The 17915-nt window shown below is 46.1% G+C and overlaps 2 protein-coding genes across 2 annotated transcripts; one reads left to right on the top strand and one right to left on the bottom strand.

The window, feature by feature from the left end:
- Window positions 1–2895: 2895 nt before the first annotated feature.
- On the bottom strand, window positions 2896–4113 carry brlA (C2H2 type transcription factor BrlA; the record flags this gene model as incomplete). The annotated part of the gene is made up of 1 exon (XM_056717878.1): window positions 2896–4113. One exon carries the CDS (start codon window positions 4111–4113, stop codon window positions 2896–2898), a length of 1218 nt encoding a protein of 405 aa, XP_056582013.1.
- An 11734-nt stretch (window positions 4114–15847) lies between these two features.
- Window positions 15848–17568, top strand: N7517_000147 (Major facilitator superfamily domain general substrate transporter; the record flags this gene model as incomplete). Its single annotated transcript, XM_056717877.1, has 5 exons — window positions 15848–16163; window positions 16219–16332; window positions 16383–16515; window positions 16566–16995; window positions 17044–17568. 5 exons carry the CDS (start codon window positions 15848–15850, stop codon window positions 17566–17568), a joined length of 1518 nt encoding a protein of 505 aa, XP_056582012.1.
- Window positions 17569–17915: the final 347 nt, after the last annotated feature.

Genomic DNA, 17915 nt, shown 5'->3' with positions numbered 1-17915 from the left:
ACTGCCGAGCGGGTCCCAGTCCAAGACCCGAAGCTAGGGATGGAGATCGCCGTACATCACCCGAGGATCAACCAAGCCGAGCGAATAAGAACCGCTAGAGATCTTTTCTAGATATCTTCATTGCTACTAGAGAACATAGAATGGAGCGAGTGATAATATTGGGGTTGCATCGCATACAAAACTGACAATCACCCCAGAAAATAACTCATACTAAACCAACCCTATCTCAGAGCCTAGAACCAACTTCATTGACGCTCCGGTATCACATTCCAATGCATGTATGGAGTAACCTCGGCACAATGGGGTGTAGATCTGTATAGCGTGTATGCGAAGCCAATCGAAAAGAGTTCCTCGCAGATAAGCGCCAAGCTAGATAGGCATTGCGTTGACATTGGTACGATTTACTCGGATGCTACGGAGTAGAACGTCCGTAAGAAGTACAGAGTACTTATGTCCAGATATGCTGTTTTAAACTCTGTATAATGTCTCACCCTACTAATTTTCCTTTCGTCATCCAAGTCCACACGCACAGACATACCGATGCGGTGTGTTGATGGTAGTCATCCAAGTGGCCGGGGGAGTTCGTCCCTGGAATGTGAGAATAGGTACCATTACATTGATAATGGATTCGTTCTATCTGGTAGTTCCAAATTAGGAAGGGTAACAAGAACAAAAAAAGAAAACAAAAGAGTTCGTGATCGCTGCAGTCAGATCTTTGCGTAGCAGATCTAATACGAAACAGAAGCAGCGGAAACAGTTCACCGATCGTTCGCGCGCGCGCAATCTAGAAATGGAAGGACTATGTACAGGGAAAACAAAAATAATATCGTTGCACATGACCTAGTAGCCTATTAGGGGATGCATCTCCAGAAATTATTCTCATAGGTACTATTGTGCATGACAAAAGACAAAAATCAAGGAATGAAAACCAATAGAGTGAAAAGGCGGTTGGATATCATTCCCACACATCATGCCATAGGGACGCCCGGACTCTCATTCCCAATTTGTACGGCGTGGCATACACATAGCGCGGTGTAACAGTATACTACATGCAGGTCATGGGCGTCGGGCTAATTTAACGTCGTGCCTAATAATCACCTCACCGCACAATGTGCCAAACATCGGTGTAGCGGTGGACTTGGGTATTTGGAATGGGGATTTGGAATCTGGAATTGGGTTCGGCAGTTGGAGAATACAGTTTGGAATTAGTGGAATAGCACTGATTATCGGAAAATAAATGAGGTCAGTATGTTGAGTGTTGTGCTTTGTAGGGTGATAGACAAGAGTTAATAATGTACATGCCGGTAGTGGATGTGCAGGACAAAAGGTCCTACCAAGTCCCTGCGTTGGAGTTTGAAGAACGATAAGATATTCCATGCACGACGATCATTAGTGGAAAAGCAAATACGGGTTTCGTCCATTCGTCCGGAAGACGAAGGGACGTTTGTCATGGGGCGTCACTGTTCTTTTGTTAAAGCGCCAATGCCTGCAGAATTGGGAATGAGGAATGAGGGACGCATGAACAACCACGGTGGCCAGAGTCCAGGCACGTAGGAGCGCGGCTCTTGATCGTGGGATCCTTGGTCATGCAGCATGTACAATGTAGCATGTAGCATGTTGAATTCTCTTTGCTTTTTCTCTTTCCCATTTCGTTTTCGTGGCTTCTTCTTGCTCTTATGCTATACTTAGAACTATGGTAAGGTTTTCTTTTTTTTTTTTTTTTTTTTGCAAGGTTTGGAGGTTTGGAGTTTCACAGAGAACGGGTGAGTTGGGCTCCACATGGCTATCTGATACATGCTAGCGATGTTGGGCTGTCGAAAGTGGCGCGGGTGAAGTGGAGTATCGACTCTTGGTGGTTTGCAGTAGTGTTGCGGTGCGTATTCGGGGCACTGTGTTCCACATGAATAGTGCACAATTGTATTTTGATAGTGGGTAAACTGTGTCCATAGCCGCGGTGAAGAGACGATGACATGGCGTTTCTGAAACGGGGTGATGGGTAGGCCGCCCCGTTAGGAGTGGAATGTGGAGAGTTCCGAGGACAGACAAGTAGCAGGTACAGTTTTGCCATGCTGATGACTGCAGCAGGCTCAATTTGTTCGGCATTTGATCCACTCGATCGACCAGATGGATCGGTTTGGAGAGATCCAGGAACTAGGGATCTAGAGCCCCGAGTCTTGTGATATGTAACATTTTGGGCGCATGTCTCAACTTCCCCGAGATCAGGAACCGTGCGAGAGGCGAAGTTAGAAGGTTGAAGCAAGTTCAGCCCAAGGCTTTGGAGTTCTCAAAAAGGGTTGGGTGGTATACAGGACAGGGCTGAGGCAATAGCAATGCAGTGCAACAATGTAGATCTCGATTTTTGTGTATATTATACCGATGTGCGATAATGGGTGGTAGTACAAGCGAAAAATAAAAAAATAAAAAAAATAAAACAACAACACGTTGTAGCAGATTGTACACGATGGCCCAACCCCTGAGGGTTGTCCTCCCAAATGATTATTCCAGTTGGCGATCCCCCCAAACCAGACAAGAAAACATATGCAACGCCGGATAAATTCCATGTTCACAGATACCTCCCAGCCTTTGGCACCAAACAAATTATGCAAAAGAAAGGAAATAAATAAATCAAAAAGTCTCCTATCCTCCAGGAGACATGTACAACGCCAGGACGGCCAGAGATCTGGCCCCGTAATGCCTATGCCATTTCAGAGCAGTCGATCCTCCAGAGACGGGGTATCAATAAGACCCAATGAGAGCCAAGTTTTTTGCTTTGTGTTTCTATAATTCCATATTTTCTTTTGGAAAAACCCGCGTGGAGTTTCTTTTTTTTTTTGTGCTTTTTTTTTTTTCGGGGTTTTCGATTTTCGATTTTGCTTTTTTGACGAGGTCGTGCGACTAATCATCCCAGCCATCAACGCTCAGCTCGCCACAGTCAGGCATGCTATCTTCAAGCTTGCTGCCGTAGATTGGCCGACCGTCTGGGGTAAGCTGGCCACGGAAGTCAGGATCAAAGTCTTGACTGGTCTCATCGAGTGTCGCGACGTAGCGGTTGCGACCGCCCCGCTTGCTGTGGGTCTTCGTATAGTGGGCGTTGAGGTTGTCACTGCGAGAGAAGGCACGGTGGCAACCAGGAACCCAGCAGACATGGGGCTTCTCCTTGGAGTGGCTCTTCATGTGTCGCTTGAGATGTTCCTGGCGCTTAAATCGCCCCTTGCAGCCAGGCTCCTTGCACTTGAATTGAACTTGCTTAATGATTGACGGCAAGTTCTCGAGACTCAGGTTAGAGCGAAGGAGCTGTTTCTTGGAGGACTTGCGCGAAGGTTGACGGTGACGTTGCATCATGCCTTCACGGTAGACAGGAGATAGCTGGAACTCTTCCTGGTAATCATTGTGTCCAGACATTCGACTGATCGGAGTATCTGACCCCGAGGGAGTACCCATGGAAACAGATCGATGGGGAGTAGAAGGAGTGTGGGATTTGAATGTTGGAATGTTGGTAGGAAAGTCAGAATAAGAGGAAGAAGGAGGGGTCACGGGTCCAGAAGGGAAGGGCTGGACCTGAGCAGGGGTGATGGTTTGGGGTACCAACGACTCGTGGGAAGGCATCCAGTGGAGCATATTGGTCATTGAGGCGGAGTTAGGGATCCGCTCAGTGGGTTGATTAAAGATTGGACGAGACAAGCAAGGGTTCGAGGCGGATTCAGGCAGATATCCAGCCTGTTGAGGACGGTGGTAGTAGTTGCGAGCCATCTGGGTGTACTGAGGCATCGAGGCCTGATAAGGAAACTGGGGTTCCTGGTATGTCTTTGGCATATCCTGAGGGATCCAGAGTTGATCGACGTTCTCATCGAATCCAGGAAGATAGTCGGGGAGAGGCATCTGCTCCTGTCGGTCCATGTTGCCGCAGGGCATATTCATCATGCCTTCACCCGACGTGAGATCCGCCATTCTAAATGCGCTTCGCAGTGGCGTAGCTGAAGTTCGACGCTCCATTGGGAGGCCGTGGTGATAGTGGGAAGGCTCGTGCCAACCGGGTGAGGCCATTGAACCTTGGCTGTAGAGACTGGTAGGCGTGGGAGTTGGAGAGTCCAAAGGAGAAAAGCTCGAAGTCATCGAGGGGCATTCACTTGGGCCCAGAGAGCGGCAGTCAACTTCAACAGTTAAACGATCAGAGATTTGCTGTCCGTGAGATCTCATATCGTCCAGTTCCTCAGTTTTGAAAGGTCGAGATGCAACTGAGTTGATGGTATCACCTGCCCAAGGGACTTTAGTAAATTGTATTTGTTTTGGTTTTTTTTTGTTTGCTTTTTCTTTTTGTAGAAGAACGAAAGTCGAAGTCAAGTAATTAACAGGTAGAACGAGGGTAAGGGTCGACAGTGAGGTAAAAGAAAGGAATAAAAGAAAGATAGGGATGGGATAGTGCAAAAGGGAAGACAAGAGAATGTGTATTAGGTCCCGGAGAATAGGGAAGAAAGGAAAGAATGTTCAAAAAGATCAAGGGAATGGAGGACAAACGAGCAGAAATAAACAAATTGGTCCAGCATAGAATCCCGAGGAGTGGAGATCGGACTTACAGCTATACGCCATGGTCTAAGCTCAGATTCGAAGCCAAAATTAGAGGCGCGTCGCGTGAGGTTCCAAGCAAGGCTAGGAATGTAGACTATAGATCCTCCGTTACCGCGGCAAAGGCTGTAACGGCTGGATCTGGACTGGAGATCGACTAAAGTTCCTCGAGGGCTGCAGGTTTGATCGCGATGTTTCGCGTTATTTCGCGTCGGAATAGATTGTAAATTGCCAAACTAGGACAATAGAATGGGCTGGTATGGAACACGCAGAATAAGATAGGCGTATATTGGTGTCAGAAGCCCTTTGACGCGGTTTGAGTTGGAAGGTTAAAAGGGTTGAAGGGGAGGTTGGTCTCAGATTGATATAGGTAGGGGGGTTGTTATACTTGAGGGGAGGGGAGATTATAAGTACAGCAAGGAGGGAAGGGTGTCTTAAAGAGTAGAAGTAATGATCCACGGGGGGGAAGCTTGTTCCTGGTACCTTTTTGGGCTTGAGAGAGACTTGGATCGGCGGATTGTCATCCCTCACCTTTTTTTCTTTTTCTATTATTTTTTTAATTTTTTTGATATATTATATATATTATATATTATATACTATTATACCTATTTAAAATCTTTTTTTGGATTTTGGACCCAGTATTCTGGTTATCTTTTTTTGGTATAATTCTATTATTTAATCTTTAATCTACTTTTTATTCTTCTTTTAGTTCATGCATCCCCCCCCATTATTCCTCTCCACCAATCCTATTCAATACTGAAGCATGCTCTCTGTACTTCATTGGAATGTCTAGGTACCTCTTAGGTTCCGCAAAATGTGAGCAGAGTCTATTTGGACATGCAGGTCGATCGTCCCCGGACTTTCCAAGCCGTGTCGATCATGAAATGATCCTAAGACCCTGATCTTCCTCTAGGGCTATCCACTTGAGTCTCAGTAAAACTTTACTAAAACATTAATTATACTAATGTAATTTTAATGGTCTTTTTTTTTTTTTTTTTACAGTATAGAATGTTAGAAAACATTGGGAAATCCAGAGATATCGAAAATGACAATAATATGAGCTCGCTCGGACGGTGGAGGCTTGGATCGATCTCATCCGTACTTTTGCGATAGGTCAGACGTTAACCAACTCGGGTCTGTGCGAACCTGGTTGATACTGCAGGATCTCTTCCGGAGAGTAGCAATCTCAGATTCCAGAGCTTCCACATATTTCAACATTCCCCTATTTCTCCGCCTTATTTCTATCATCGTCACTTGTTATGGATCGCCCTGGACAGTTTTATAAAATTTCAATTTTTATACTGACTTCCCAATTGAGTTTAGTCTCTTTCCCCCACCCAATCCATTGGCTCGCCATTTGAACGTAACCCATGCATACCGACTCTACTATAGGCCCTGGTGATAATTCCACTTCATCGTTCGGAGACCGTGGAATGTGCGAAAGAAAAGAAGAAAGAAAAAAAGCAAACCGCCTCGGGGAACAGCTACCATCCATCCCGCTGGGTCTAAGAAAAGCCACCTATCCGCCCCAACGGTTCGGATGGTGTCGGCCCCCGAGCTGGCACTTGCGTCTGATCCATCACGCGTCAGTTGAGACTTGAATCATGAGATTGTTCTCGTACTTGGATATGCCGAGTCATTTATTTCGCTCTCAACCTGCGTGGTTATCAGAGGCGAACATTTCGCATTCTCTGGATATTCGTTCCACGCCGCGACTCGTTTCAAACACGTCCCGTCCAGATAGCGATCGGCCTCGAATGTTTGTCCCCGCTGCAGGTTTGCGAAATAGCGACCGCTTCTCCATATTAATAATACTTCTGTTATTTCACTGTTTGCCTGTGTATCACATTGCACTTGCAGGGCCCAGTGGAGACGAAACAGTGTTAGCGTTAATCGAGCGTTCGATCTGAGCCATAGGGCTAGGGGGATTTCGCTCATTTGCTGAGAAAGTTATAAACTCCTTTTAGCAGTAAGATTAGGTTTGAATTGGACCGAGTGGGTGGAATTGCTCTTCGGTCCGTACTCCGTACACTGGTTCTCTTTCTCCCGGCCCCTCTTTTGTCGATCGTTTTCGCTTTCGTGTCGATCTGTGTGTTCAGGGCTATATTGCTCTGTCTACTGTCAGATCTAGTCTCAACAAGCCCCCACTCCAATTCACCGATTTCTTGCATCTTAACTATCCCCCCAAATCCTTCACTCTATTGATATACCCGCATAGCTATCCGAGTCCCATGAGCTCGAAAACCGGTTTGACACGCTTCTTCAAGCCATATTGATAAGATGCATTTATTTCCTGCAATTGCACAAGGCTATTGTACTCTATTTGAATCCCGAAACCCTGGCAGTAAAACAAATCCCGCCAAGATCTCGGGGTTCAAGCTAATGAAAGTTGTTCCATGGATTCTCTGAATTCTAGGTTTTTTTTTTCAACTCTCCCCGACCTCCAACCCCGGATTGTAACCTTGGAAGGTTTTGACCTTGGAAATATCCATGGATAGGTATAATATAAACTTTGGATACTCGCTATTTAGACAATTTGATTATCTGAGCTTTTGGTCAAATCCCTGATGCTCAGACCACACTGCAGCAAGGACTAATCCCGAGAAACCGAGAAAGCGTACCCCGAGAATTTTCCGCCCCTGCGTCGGGATGTCTTTTACCTATATGCCCTTAATGAACCCAAAAAATCTGCCTTTATGCTTTGCTTTTCGATACTAAGCACCACTATCACCAACTACATATCTTATTGAAGGTCCGAGATCAGAACCAGGGTACTACCGAAGTATCCACCCAACCCACCCAAATGCCGTGATCATCGACACGGGAAGCTTTCGATAGTGGCTTTGCTTTCGTCGCACCGAGTCATACCTCAGTCTGTACAGCTGCCTTAGGCTGCCCGGTCGCGCCACTGTGATTGCGGGTGGCGTTAGGGATGGTGGCTTAGCTTATCCGGGGTGATCTTTAGGCGGAACTTTGACCATCTCTCCCCTATCTGTGCCTACGGGATTTACAGAGATCTACATCAATCGGTTTGCCACCGCTGCTGACTGCGGGATTTTTGCCTTTTGTGGTTTTGGTGGGCCTCATTGATCCATAGGGCCTCATTGAGGCTCTCTGCGATGTATGATCCCCTGTTGATCGCATTTCTTAGTTTCAGATCTGTGCTAACTGTGGCGACTGAAACGAGCAATCTCTTTACAGAGTATTTGCCCTCTTCCGGTATAATCACATACTACAAGGTTACGTACCGTCATATATTGATACGTTAGGTACTAGACTAGCTACATCGAACTATGTCATACCTCAACAAAAGGCAAAAAAATAAATAAAAAACAAAAGGATAGACCAGTCAACAAGCACAGTCCAAATCCCGAATTAGCAAACCTTATATGGGCTCAGGGATATGGCTGCATTAGCACGATTTCTAACTCTGAAGTACCAGGTACTCGGAAAACACAAGTAGAGCTATCAAATTTTGTCCTCTGCCCAGACTCTCGCCCGTTCTTCGAAGACCGAAGATCTTAGTTAGGAACTCGGAGCTTAGAATGCAGCCAAGAATAGCCCAGATGATCAACAAGACATGCAAGCCTTTCCATTAACGTTATGACGGCGCTTTTGCCTGTCCTATCATATATTATCGTAAGTTTTACCGGATTTGCAAATAAGTGGCAGTCTATGTAATCCACCACTAGGTAGTGGCCTAACATACTTGCCTGTATATTATACTACCTATTATTGTGTTCCTGATCAATGATTGACATTGTCATTCTTCGGCATGCACAGCGTTTCTCCCGGCAGTAACCCGGTGTGTGTCTGGGGCGCTGCAGGTGCTGCAGGTCCGTTGAGTACCACTGACGCAACTGCGAATGTCTGTTATTCGCCTTGGGAATTCATTCGATTTTCAGGCTTTCATTACGAATTATAGATTTAATTTATGGTTTCCTATCAATACTTCAACTTAAGTTCGATATGCATTTCCAATAAAGGTTGTCGAAGCCAAAGCACTCGACTACTCGCATGCTCGGGGACCTGACATGACCGGGGACCACGCACTATCGGGGACCGTGCTAGGACTAAATAAATACATAAGTGTGTTTTCATTGTCTCGATACAGTACTCATGTGATTGGCTGTTTAGAAATAGAACAAAAAGCCGAGAGCCGACCAGTTTATCGTGACGAGAGTTCTTAATTGGGAATAGATTTTCTATACAGATTATGGGCTCCAGGAGAGCGAAACAAGCCTTATAGAATTGGTGAATTGCAGACAATGATTTATCTGAAATATTCAACATTTGGGCCAGATGATGCAGGGACGAACTTGAGCGGCCTATAGGAAGCAAGCATCAGAGATCGAGGCTGCAAAAGTGATCAATAGTACACAAAATAACGTAGGTACAGACGGGATTATGCACAACCCCCAAAATGGCACCTGGTAGGTGTTCCTAGTAGTCTCTTGGGCCCTAGCAATGGGTTCCCTCCCGTTTACCCCCGCCACCCCCTTGCTTGTATTTCTTTTTTCTCTTCACACAACGGCTTCTCGTTCGCCCACAACGGCATTCAAAAAATTCATTTGCTTTTTTAATTCGGTTTTCCTCCAGTGAATGAATACTCCACGTTGACTTGCATTGCATTGCCTTGCACAGATTTATTCCCGGTTCCCAGGAACCAGGTCCATAGTGGCAAAAGTCTATGTGCCAACGCCTTGGAGGATGCTACGATTACCCTGTTCGGGTATGCATCTATTCAGCCTGATTGCCCTTCAGGGATTCCCCAGGATAGACCCTCGTGTGCCTGTGAACATCATACCTGTATACCTGTCTACTCCCAGGAGCGCGATGTGAGTCGCGATGAAGGAGCACACATACCATAACCATACTTAATACCATGATTCGCGACTCTCGACTCGCATCTGAAACTAAGACACAATGTGTTCGGTTTCTATTACTTGAATTGTGAATCAGAAAACAATAACAAAACCTTACAGTGTCGCAGAGATGCAGCGTTGCAATAATCCCGTATCACATACCAGTCCAAGCACACTGAACCTGCTTTATTCACTCCAACGGCCCATCCGTGCATGCCCGCTGCCACAATCTTATGTAACCCAACACCCATACTAGCACCAAAGTAGCTTCGATGGAACCTAAGGTAGGATGGGGGCGTGGGCCCGAAAAAGAAAAAAGAAAGCCCAGATTCGAGCCCCAATAAGAACGGGATCGACCCTGCACATCGAACTATCTGGAGAATGTCAGACATAGGTGCTTTGCAGGAACCCTGCAGAGCACGAACCATGTCTAGCTTGTGCGGTCGGCGGTGACTCCCCCTGATTGGTGTGACTGCGGATGATCGTTGATGGGAATCCGGTGATATCATATTATTGGGGCCCTTGCGCCTCCCCGGTGCTTGTCTGGCCTACTTGGGAGACGTACATGCTGTTATTAGATGTTGGTTTCATTTTTCCTACATATTGGCTCCAGGCCGCGACTATGATGCCCGATTACGGCTCATTTTAAGTACTATTCTTACTGTATCTTGCTTTCCCGGCGTCATCTTAGGTTTGGTTTGCTAGGGTCTCGGTGTGTACTTTGTGCTTGGGATGAACTCCTGTGACGCGGATCAATCAGACAGGGTTTTATATCATTCTTGCCTTGGTAAAGTTTCTACATGCTCTGTGTAGCTTTGAATGGGGCATGGCCGATCTGTGATCAGATGAGTGGATTTGATGATCATACGGTCTTTGCGTAGGTTTTCTAACCAGCAATGCCAAGTTAGGTTGGGGGTCGTATAGCGCGGAACTCTATGGTCATCATTTGGGTGTTTATTGGATTGGTCAAGGGGAATAGCTTTACGCTTGGTGAGTACAACAGTCTTTTTGAGTTATCGCAGTCTCACCTTTAAATGAGATATCCATTAGCTCTGGGGTGCTATGTCGATGAAATAACACATACCAACGAACCTTAGGTATGGCTACTTGACTTTCCTCTCACCAGTATCTCTGACTGCCTTTTCCGATGTCCTTGTAGATGTCAGTCTCTAATCCCTTCTATCTTCTAAGGGCGAAGATAACAGACAAGCAAGAGCCAAACTTGTAAACTTCAAAATAAAATAGGCAGCCCACCTTCGTGGTGATTAAGAAAATGGCCGTAAATGAGCTTGATGGGTGTTCTACCAGTAGCTCTAGGATGGCTTCGGCCTTGAAGGACTTTGTTGTCTTGTAGTGAGTGTGTACATGGAGTGCCGTTACTATGGCACTCGTTGGGTAGGATTCTACCAGCGAAGCCAGCTTGAGCGAAATTATTGTCTTGTGGCTAGTAAGGGAGAGATGTGTAAAGGGTAAGACGTCTCTGATATTCAATCTATGGAGAGTAGGGTATTTATCTGTCAATCAAGCAAACGCTCAGTCTGACAAATAATCACTCATAGAACGGTCTGATATCCAGCAGATTGCACTTGGACAAGTAGATGTATTCTGTATTGGTGGCTATCTAGTTCCACTATGGGCGGTGGCCGATGTATTTGATGTGCTCTCTAATTATACATCATACGCAGTTGTACAGTTGTATGTCAAAGCATAAACTATGTAAATAGGAGTCTTCTAAATTACCTCAAGCACAGAAGCATGTTTCTATCGTTACCACACCGTAATAAAGGCCTCGATTATTCTGTATATTGAGCTATATGAGCGTTGTATGTACTTATAATTCATTCGAAGTCCAGAGGATGCACCTAATCTCGTTAATATATATTTACGTCCACGCCAAGAATATGCTACACTTCGCAACATCTCAACGCAGCGTCACATTCTAGAAAGTTGGACTTTGAATAGAGAATAGTCCAATTTAAATTATTATTGAATTGTCTTCACGTACATAATAGTAATCGAAAGGAGATGAGAACGATGAGATAAATATATATCACATGACTACTTCGTACAAGCACTGGTCCTACACCTTCTTCGACCCACTTTCCTCTTCATTTCCTCCAACCACAATCATTCACCGTATACATCCATCCTGGACCAACCTTTCATCACGTCAATATTTTTGACGAATTTGGGATGAAGAACCCTGAATCTCATCGAAGAGGGGACAGATGATGATCTCTCACTGCCGAAGCTTTTTCGTCACATCTTCCTTCCCCTTTGGCTCCTCGACATCTTGAGCTCAGATCCTTTGCGAAACCTGGACCAGACAAAGCCAGATGACACCGCACGAGATTCCTGAACCTTAGCAACAGCGCCACTTGCGATGTTGCTTGGATTTGTGAGTAGACTAATAACGTGTTCACGACACCAAACTGACAGCTCTACTCAAAACAGGGGCAAGCGGGAAACAGACCTTCAAAACCATGCTAATTGCATGCACGACTTTAGGCGAAGTTTGAGCACGAACGAGTAGTTGATCACATTGTATGTCGATCTAAAGGATTGGTAGGACGTCACGCTAATCTTGAATTGTCTTTCAGAGCCTGGAGTGAGATGGGAACAAATGCGTCCCCTCGAAGTATGGCTGACTGACTACAACCAGCCAAAATCATTCTATTTAGAGTGAAAAAAAAGGAAATTAGAGCAACTCGATGCGGTTGTCCGAAATTGTCCGGAATGGGGTAATTATGGATGTGGAAAATCAATCCCATGTCCATAAACGAAGGGACCGGGCAAGTCTACTGGGAGGAAGCTTTATGAGATCTTCGTCTTATCGCGATCAATTAAGAGATTTTGTCCACGGGCCTTGCCTTCCACTGGTTGCCTGCTCTCGGAAATTTGGAGAGAAAGACCTCTGACAAGGTCGGTCATGACTCCTGGCCTTGGAGTACCCGCAACCCGACAAACTTGAAGGCCCCGGTAAAACTCCAGGGAACTACATATACTCTCCGCCGCCAGGAATCTGTGACATGCCCCAGGCAGATCTTTACCACCACAACCGAATGATCCAGTGAATATCCCACTGGTATAAAAGGGGCTGTTGGACTTGTGATGGATCCTGACTCGCATTGCTATAATGTGAGGATGCGTAGAAGGCAAGGAGAAGGACAAGAACAGTAAACTCGACTATGGTGAGGAGGGAATCATTTCTCGCGTCTGCCGATGATTCTGTTTCTGCTTTGGGCTCAAAACTCAACTTCATAGCCCTGTGGCTTAGAAAATTTCAGGGGAACCAAGCTGAGTATGGGTTAGTGTCGACAAATGATTTCAATATTGGGTGTTATTCTGCTGTGAGCTTATCAACTAACTCTCATCTCACAGGTTATCTGCGACTTCCTCATATATCATTCTCCCTTACCTACCGCCATCATCAAGCCTTCTTCAGACGATAATCCTCCCCCCAGCTTGGGCTTGAGGACTCTATCAAAACATCAAACATCTTTGACTTTGAACCAGTCGCGCGAACCGATCACCCGAAGCAGGGACAGATAATAGCGTCCATTTATTGCTTGGAATTTTCTGCACTGATGATGGGAGAACAATGATGTCCGAGTATTGGTTGAACTTAACGATGGGGGCGTGAATCGAAAGGATAACGAAGTTCAGGAATTTCCTACGAGCGGCGTTTTTGGCAAAGTGGCAGACGGTCTGAAAGGAACTACAGTCACATTCATGTCACAGTCTCCAGCAACCATGCTACGTTTAACGAAAGCACCTCAGCAGCCCTGCAGTCTGCAATCGGGCTGCTTGATCGGATCTTACTGCCAACAAACAACTCACCCCATTGGCAGATACTGCGATGCATCTACAAATCTGCAACGCATGGCACTCAAGAACTTAGGTTCCAAAGATCACCTGCTTGGAGTCTGTCGGTTAATACGAGCCCTAGGCAGGGCAGATTTGACGCCGATGATAAACCAAAGTCAACTTCTTGCAGCGTCGTGCCTTACTCAAAAAGAAGTTGCTTGATGAAGGCAACAGCCCACCGCCACCAAGAGCCTATGCCTCGACCTCCGCCCTCTGCTGTCAGAAAAAGCCCTAGCAATAGTTATCGGAAATAGATGGAGAGAAAGAATCTTAAATTATCCAGTAAGAATAAGTGACATCGCTCACCCTGATTCTTTGTCGTTTCTCAGCCAAGTCACATCTACCTTTGTGAAGGGGCCGTGCCAAAGGTCCGTATGGAATATGAGGACTTTTTGAGAAGAGTAGTTTCATTTCGAGAACTGCTTATTGGCGGTTCAACTTCAGCTTACTTGCCTGTTTTTCTAGGGTTGATAATTACTATGTAAAATGAACACATGATTACTTGAACCCTTGACGCGCTTGGGAGACATGCCTTTCCAAGAGACGAATCACGAATCCCACGGCTGGCTGCTCATAGCCCCTAACATCCTTATATTCTTGTTCTGGAAGGAAGAGCCCGCCGTATATGATCGTTCTGTGACATCTAAGATGGTGAACACAATGATCTGCACGAGTTGCTCCATATGAATATCCCTCCGCCTCCGGTTCTATATTTTGAGAAAGAAATGGGTAAGAGAATATGACGAAGGCAGTATCAAGGTCACCCTTTAGGTATAGGATAAAGCTTGGAAACTGACGATTGTCAAGGAGGTCTTGTGATATAGCCCGCTGGTTGTAGGTGAATGTTGACCACCGAGCTGCAGGCCGAGAACAACGAATGCTGAAAGATTTCTCTCGATCCTGATCATAGTGAGGACTCATCTTCTGAATGGGGAGTTTGATGGTATTCTAAAGTGTGGACAAATGGGAAAGTCCCTTTTGTTTTCAAGTCTACGGAAGGTGCGATGCTTCTGATAATACTGCATATGACTTTGACTTTTTACGCTGAGGGTTTACCACTCATCTTCTTGCTAGGTGAGTCCTGTTGTCCTTGAACTGATGTCATTTCAAATGACATGCAAGACTAAGATTCTACGGCGAGAATAGCAGTGCAAAGGCCACAGACTCGGCTATCCAAGGCCACGCGAGAACATGGAACCGCTAAATGCCAAACTATCCACATGATGCAAGTAAATAGCTGCTTGGTCCAGGCCCGAATCATTCGATTCGAGCCGTGATACCAAAAGATAACCAGCCAGGACGAACACGTATTACAAATCCCCAAGCAGATAGAGAAGCACGTGAAACCCAAGAGGCGATGACATTTGCAAGTCACCCGGACAGATAAGAATCTCATCTCCGACAGATGCAAGTCCAGAACTGGACGTGTCGCACTTTACGACGTGGCCGCCACCCGATTCCCGCTTGTGCTGTGCAACGGAAAGCTGCAGACCAAAAAAAAAAAAAAAGCAAGGAAAATCTTCGCTTAATCCTCCGAGAAAATACCCCGGTCTCGTGGATCTCAACATCTCCACAATCATGCAGCGTTGTGGCGGTCAGATATGAAATCTCAAGATGCAGCATCGGGCGCATGCAGAAGACAAAGGCGAGACCTGTGGGAACTTGCAGGGTTATGTGGACAAGAGAAAGTGCGGTCAACAATTTCTTCTTTGTGAGATATCACTGCATATCATCGAGGCTTCGGGGACGGAGTACTCCGTACGGTCAAACAACTTGCTGCTTTGCGGTGGACCCAGGGGACATGGTTTGTCGCAAACCTCGACTATCGGTGTGTTGGAGGACTGACTGATGCATGCTCCGGGGCCAGACCGATGGGAAAGACTGGGGTTAATTGAGTTCCTGTTGGGAATATGCCTGTTGGACTGCATCGAGATCGGGAGGCAGATCGGACAATTTTATTGCATCTACCACGTTTCTCGTTATCCCGGAAGTGTTCATGCTAGTAAGTTTGGTTTCACGGGCCCTAAAGTCCTCAAGGATTGCTTTATATAAATTCAGGGGAACTGTTACATCCATATTTTAACGCCAAATCGCCATCGGCCTGGATTTAGGCGTTATGCGACGTCATAAAAAACGTGGAGCTGATGATTGGGCCGTTGAAGACACGTCAGATCCCCTAACTCCGAGCTCCGAGCCTCAAGATAAGGCGTTGGGAGATGACTGAGTGTAGGGATCACCTAGGGATCACCTAGGGATTACCTATATACTACATAGGGATAGAATTACACTAAAGGGATATTTAGCTTGGGATTCCAGAACAAGTTCAAATTAAGGTCAAGAATGTGAAGTGAAAGAAAAAAAAAAATGTAAAGAAAAAGAAAAGAGGGGGGTACGCCAACGATCTAACGGTCAGCCACCTGGGCATTGGACTCCGATAAATAAGCACCGAGGCAGCAATTTAAATGGCAATTTCAAAGGTCGCCTTTCTCCTCGACATACATGTCTAAGGACATTTCCAGGGTGGATGTTCTGCTCCCTTTACAACACCATTCATGACCGACACCATGACAGAGACAGAGCCACTATTGGGCTCACATGCCACCAAGCCAGCGAAGCATCCAAAGAAACTACTGATCTGTGTCGTGTGCACGATATTCTTGCTATCGGCTGATTTCGGATTCTTCATGTCCTCCGCTCCACAACTCGCAGTATATGAGGACATTATCTGTCGAAACTACCAGGCCACTCTTCACGGGGCGGGAAATGAGACTCTGACTCCGCCAGTGTCCAACCCGTGTAAATCAGAGGCTGTACAAGGAGAACTGGCACTCGTCATTGGGTACCAGAATACATTCGATGTGATCCCTGGTATGTGTGTCTACAATACAACCGAGGTCAGGTTGCTGATGCTTTGAAAATGTAGGTCTTGTACTCTCGCTGCCATACGGCGTTCTCTCGGATCATTGGGGGCGGAGGCCTATCATTTATCTTAGCATGGTGGGCATTCTCCTCGGGGAGATCTGGGTTCGGATAGTTTGTAAGTCATTGCACTCCTTAGTCAATGTTTTACTAATCCCTTTATCTTAGGTCTGTGGTCTAGCGTCATTCCCATACGGATGGTCTGGCTGTCTTCTGTGTTTAAAATCATTGGTGGTGGCGACCAAGTCCTCACGGCCATTGCCATGGTCATAGTGGCCGAGGTCTTCTCCGAAGATGAGAGGTACTGTTATGTCTTGATGCTTCCATGTGATAAATCTAACATTCGTACAGAGCAACTGCGCTCTTCCGTTTACAATCTTGTGTCCAAATCGCAGAGATTCTGGCCACTCCGCTCAGTGCTTATCTGATGAGTTTCGGTCCAATGTTTCCGTACCTTCTATCAATATGTATCATCATTGTGGGATCTCTTCCAGCCTTGTTTCTGCCCGAGACTCTCAAACACACAAAAGAAAATCGAGTCGATCCAGAAATCCCAGACCAGGACAGCGTAAGCGTGCAGTCCCAGCCTCCGGGCAAGCGGACAGTGGTACAGGAGATCACCCGACAAGTTCGCGAGTTCATACAGTCGACACGCTTCATTTGGACTGATTTCAATATCTGTTTAATGGTATTTGTGATGCTTGTCACCATGTTAAGTCGACAAAGCACAAACCTACTTCTACAATATGTGTCAAAGAAGTTTGACTGGAGTATTAGTCGCGTATGTACCTGTTCTCTCCATCGAATAACCGAACTAACCTTGCTATAGGCCAGTCTCTTGATCTCGCTGCGCGGGATCTTTGCTCTCGTGACATATTTGCTTATAATGCCAACCCTGACATTCTTAGTGGCCAAATACCTAAACATCCGTGGAAAGCATAGCGATCATTTCTTTGGCAAAGGTACCGGCATACTTTCAATCATTGGATTCGCCGTTATCTTTATAGCCCCGACACCCGCTATCTTGATCAGTGGTCAGGTCATCTTGTCAATCGGCTCGGCGTTTATGATCAGCACACGCAGTATGGCTACTTCACTCGTACAACCCGACCATGCTGCCACCTTGTACTCGGCAATTGGTATTGCGCAGGGCGTGGGAACACTCATTTCGGGTCCATTGTTTGCCAAACTCTTCAAATTAGGCATGCACCTTGGACCTGCGTGGATGGGACTGCCGTTCTTGCAAGCCTCTCTATTTTTCGTTGTTGCTGTCATCGCCCTTTGGCACATTCGACTTGGACCGTCTCCGCGAGCCAATGATGAGGAACAGGAACAGGAACCTTTGTTGTCTTAATATATTCTATATTTCTCTGATCAATTTCATTACATCCAAGCGATTCAACACGGGTACCTTTCATGTGGGGAACACTTTGTCAGCCTGCAGAGATGGCGCGGGAACCTGTATATATCCTACCCAGTAGTAATCAACATCATGGAGATGCCTCTAACAGGCCATTGTCTAAGCGAAGCAACGCCGGGCTTTTAGATAAAACAAAATCTGTCAGGTTCAATGCTAAGCGTTCTGGTTCGTCAGGATCGGGGCGATCGGCGGGTTTCAATCTTGCGGGGTTAAATCAACTTGAAGCAATTTAAATCAACAAGTCGGAGATCCGAAGGAGCATCCCGGGCAATGCAACCTCA

Source organism: Penicillium concentricum, assembly GCF_028827145.1.
Source record: "Penicillium concentricum strain IBT 3081 chromosome Unknown utg000001l_segment0_segment0, whole genome shotgun sequence".
Lineage (NCBI taxonomy): Eukaryota > Fungi > Ascomycota > Eurotiomycetes > Eurotiales > Aspergillaceae > Penicillium > Penicillium concentricum.
This window is presented reverse-complemented; position numbering and strand designations above follow the sequence as displayed.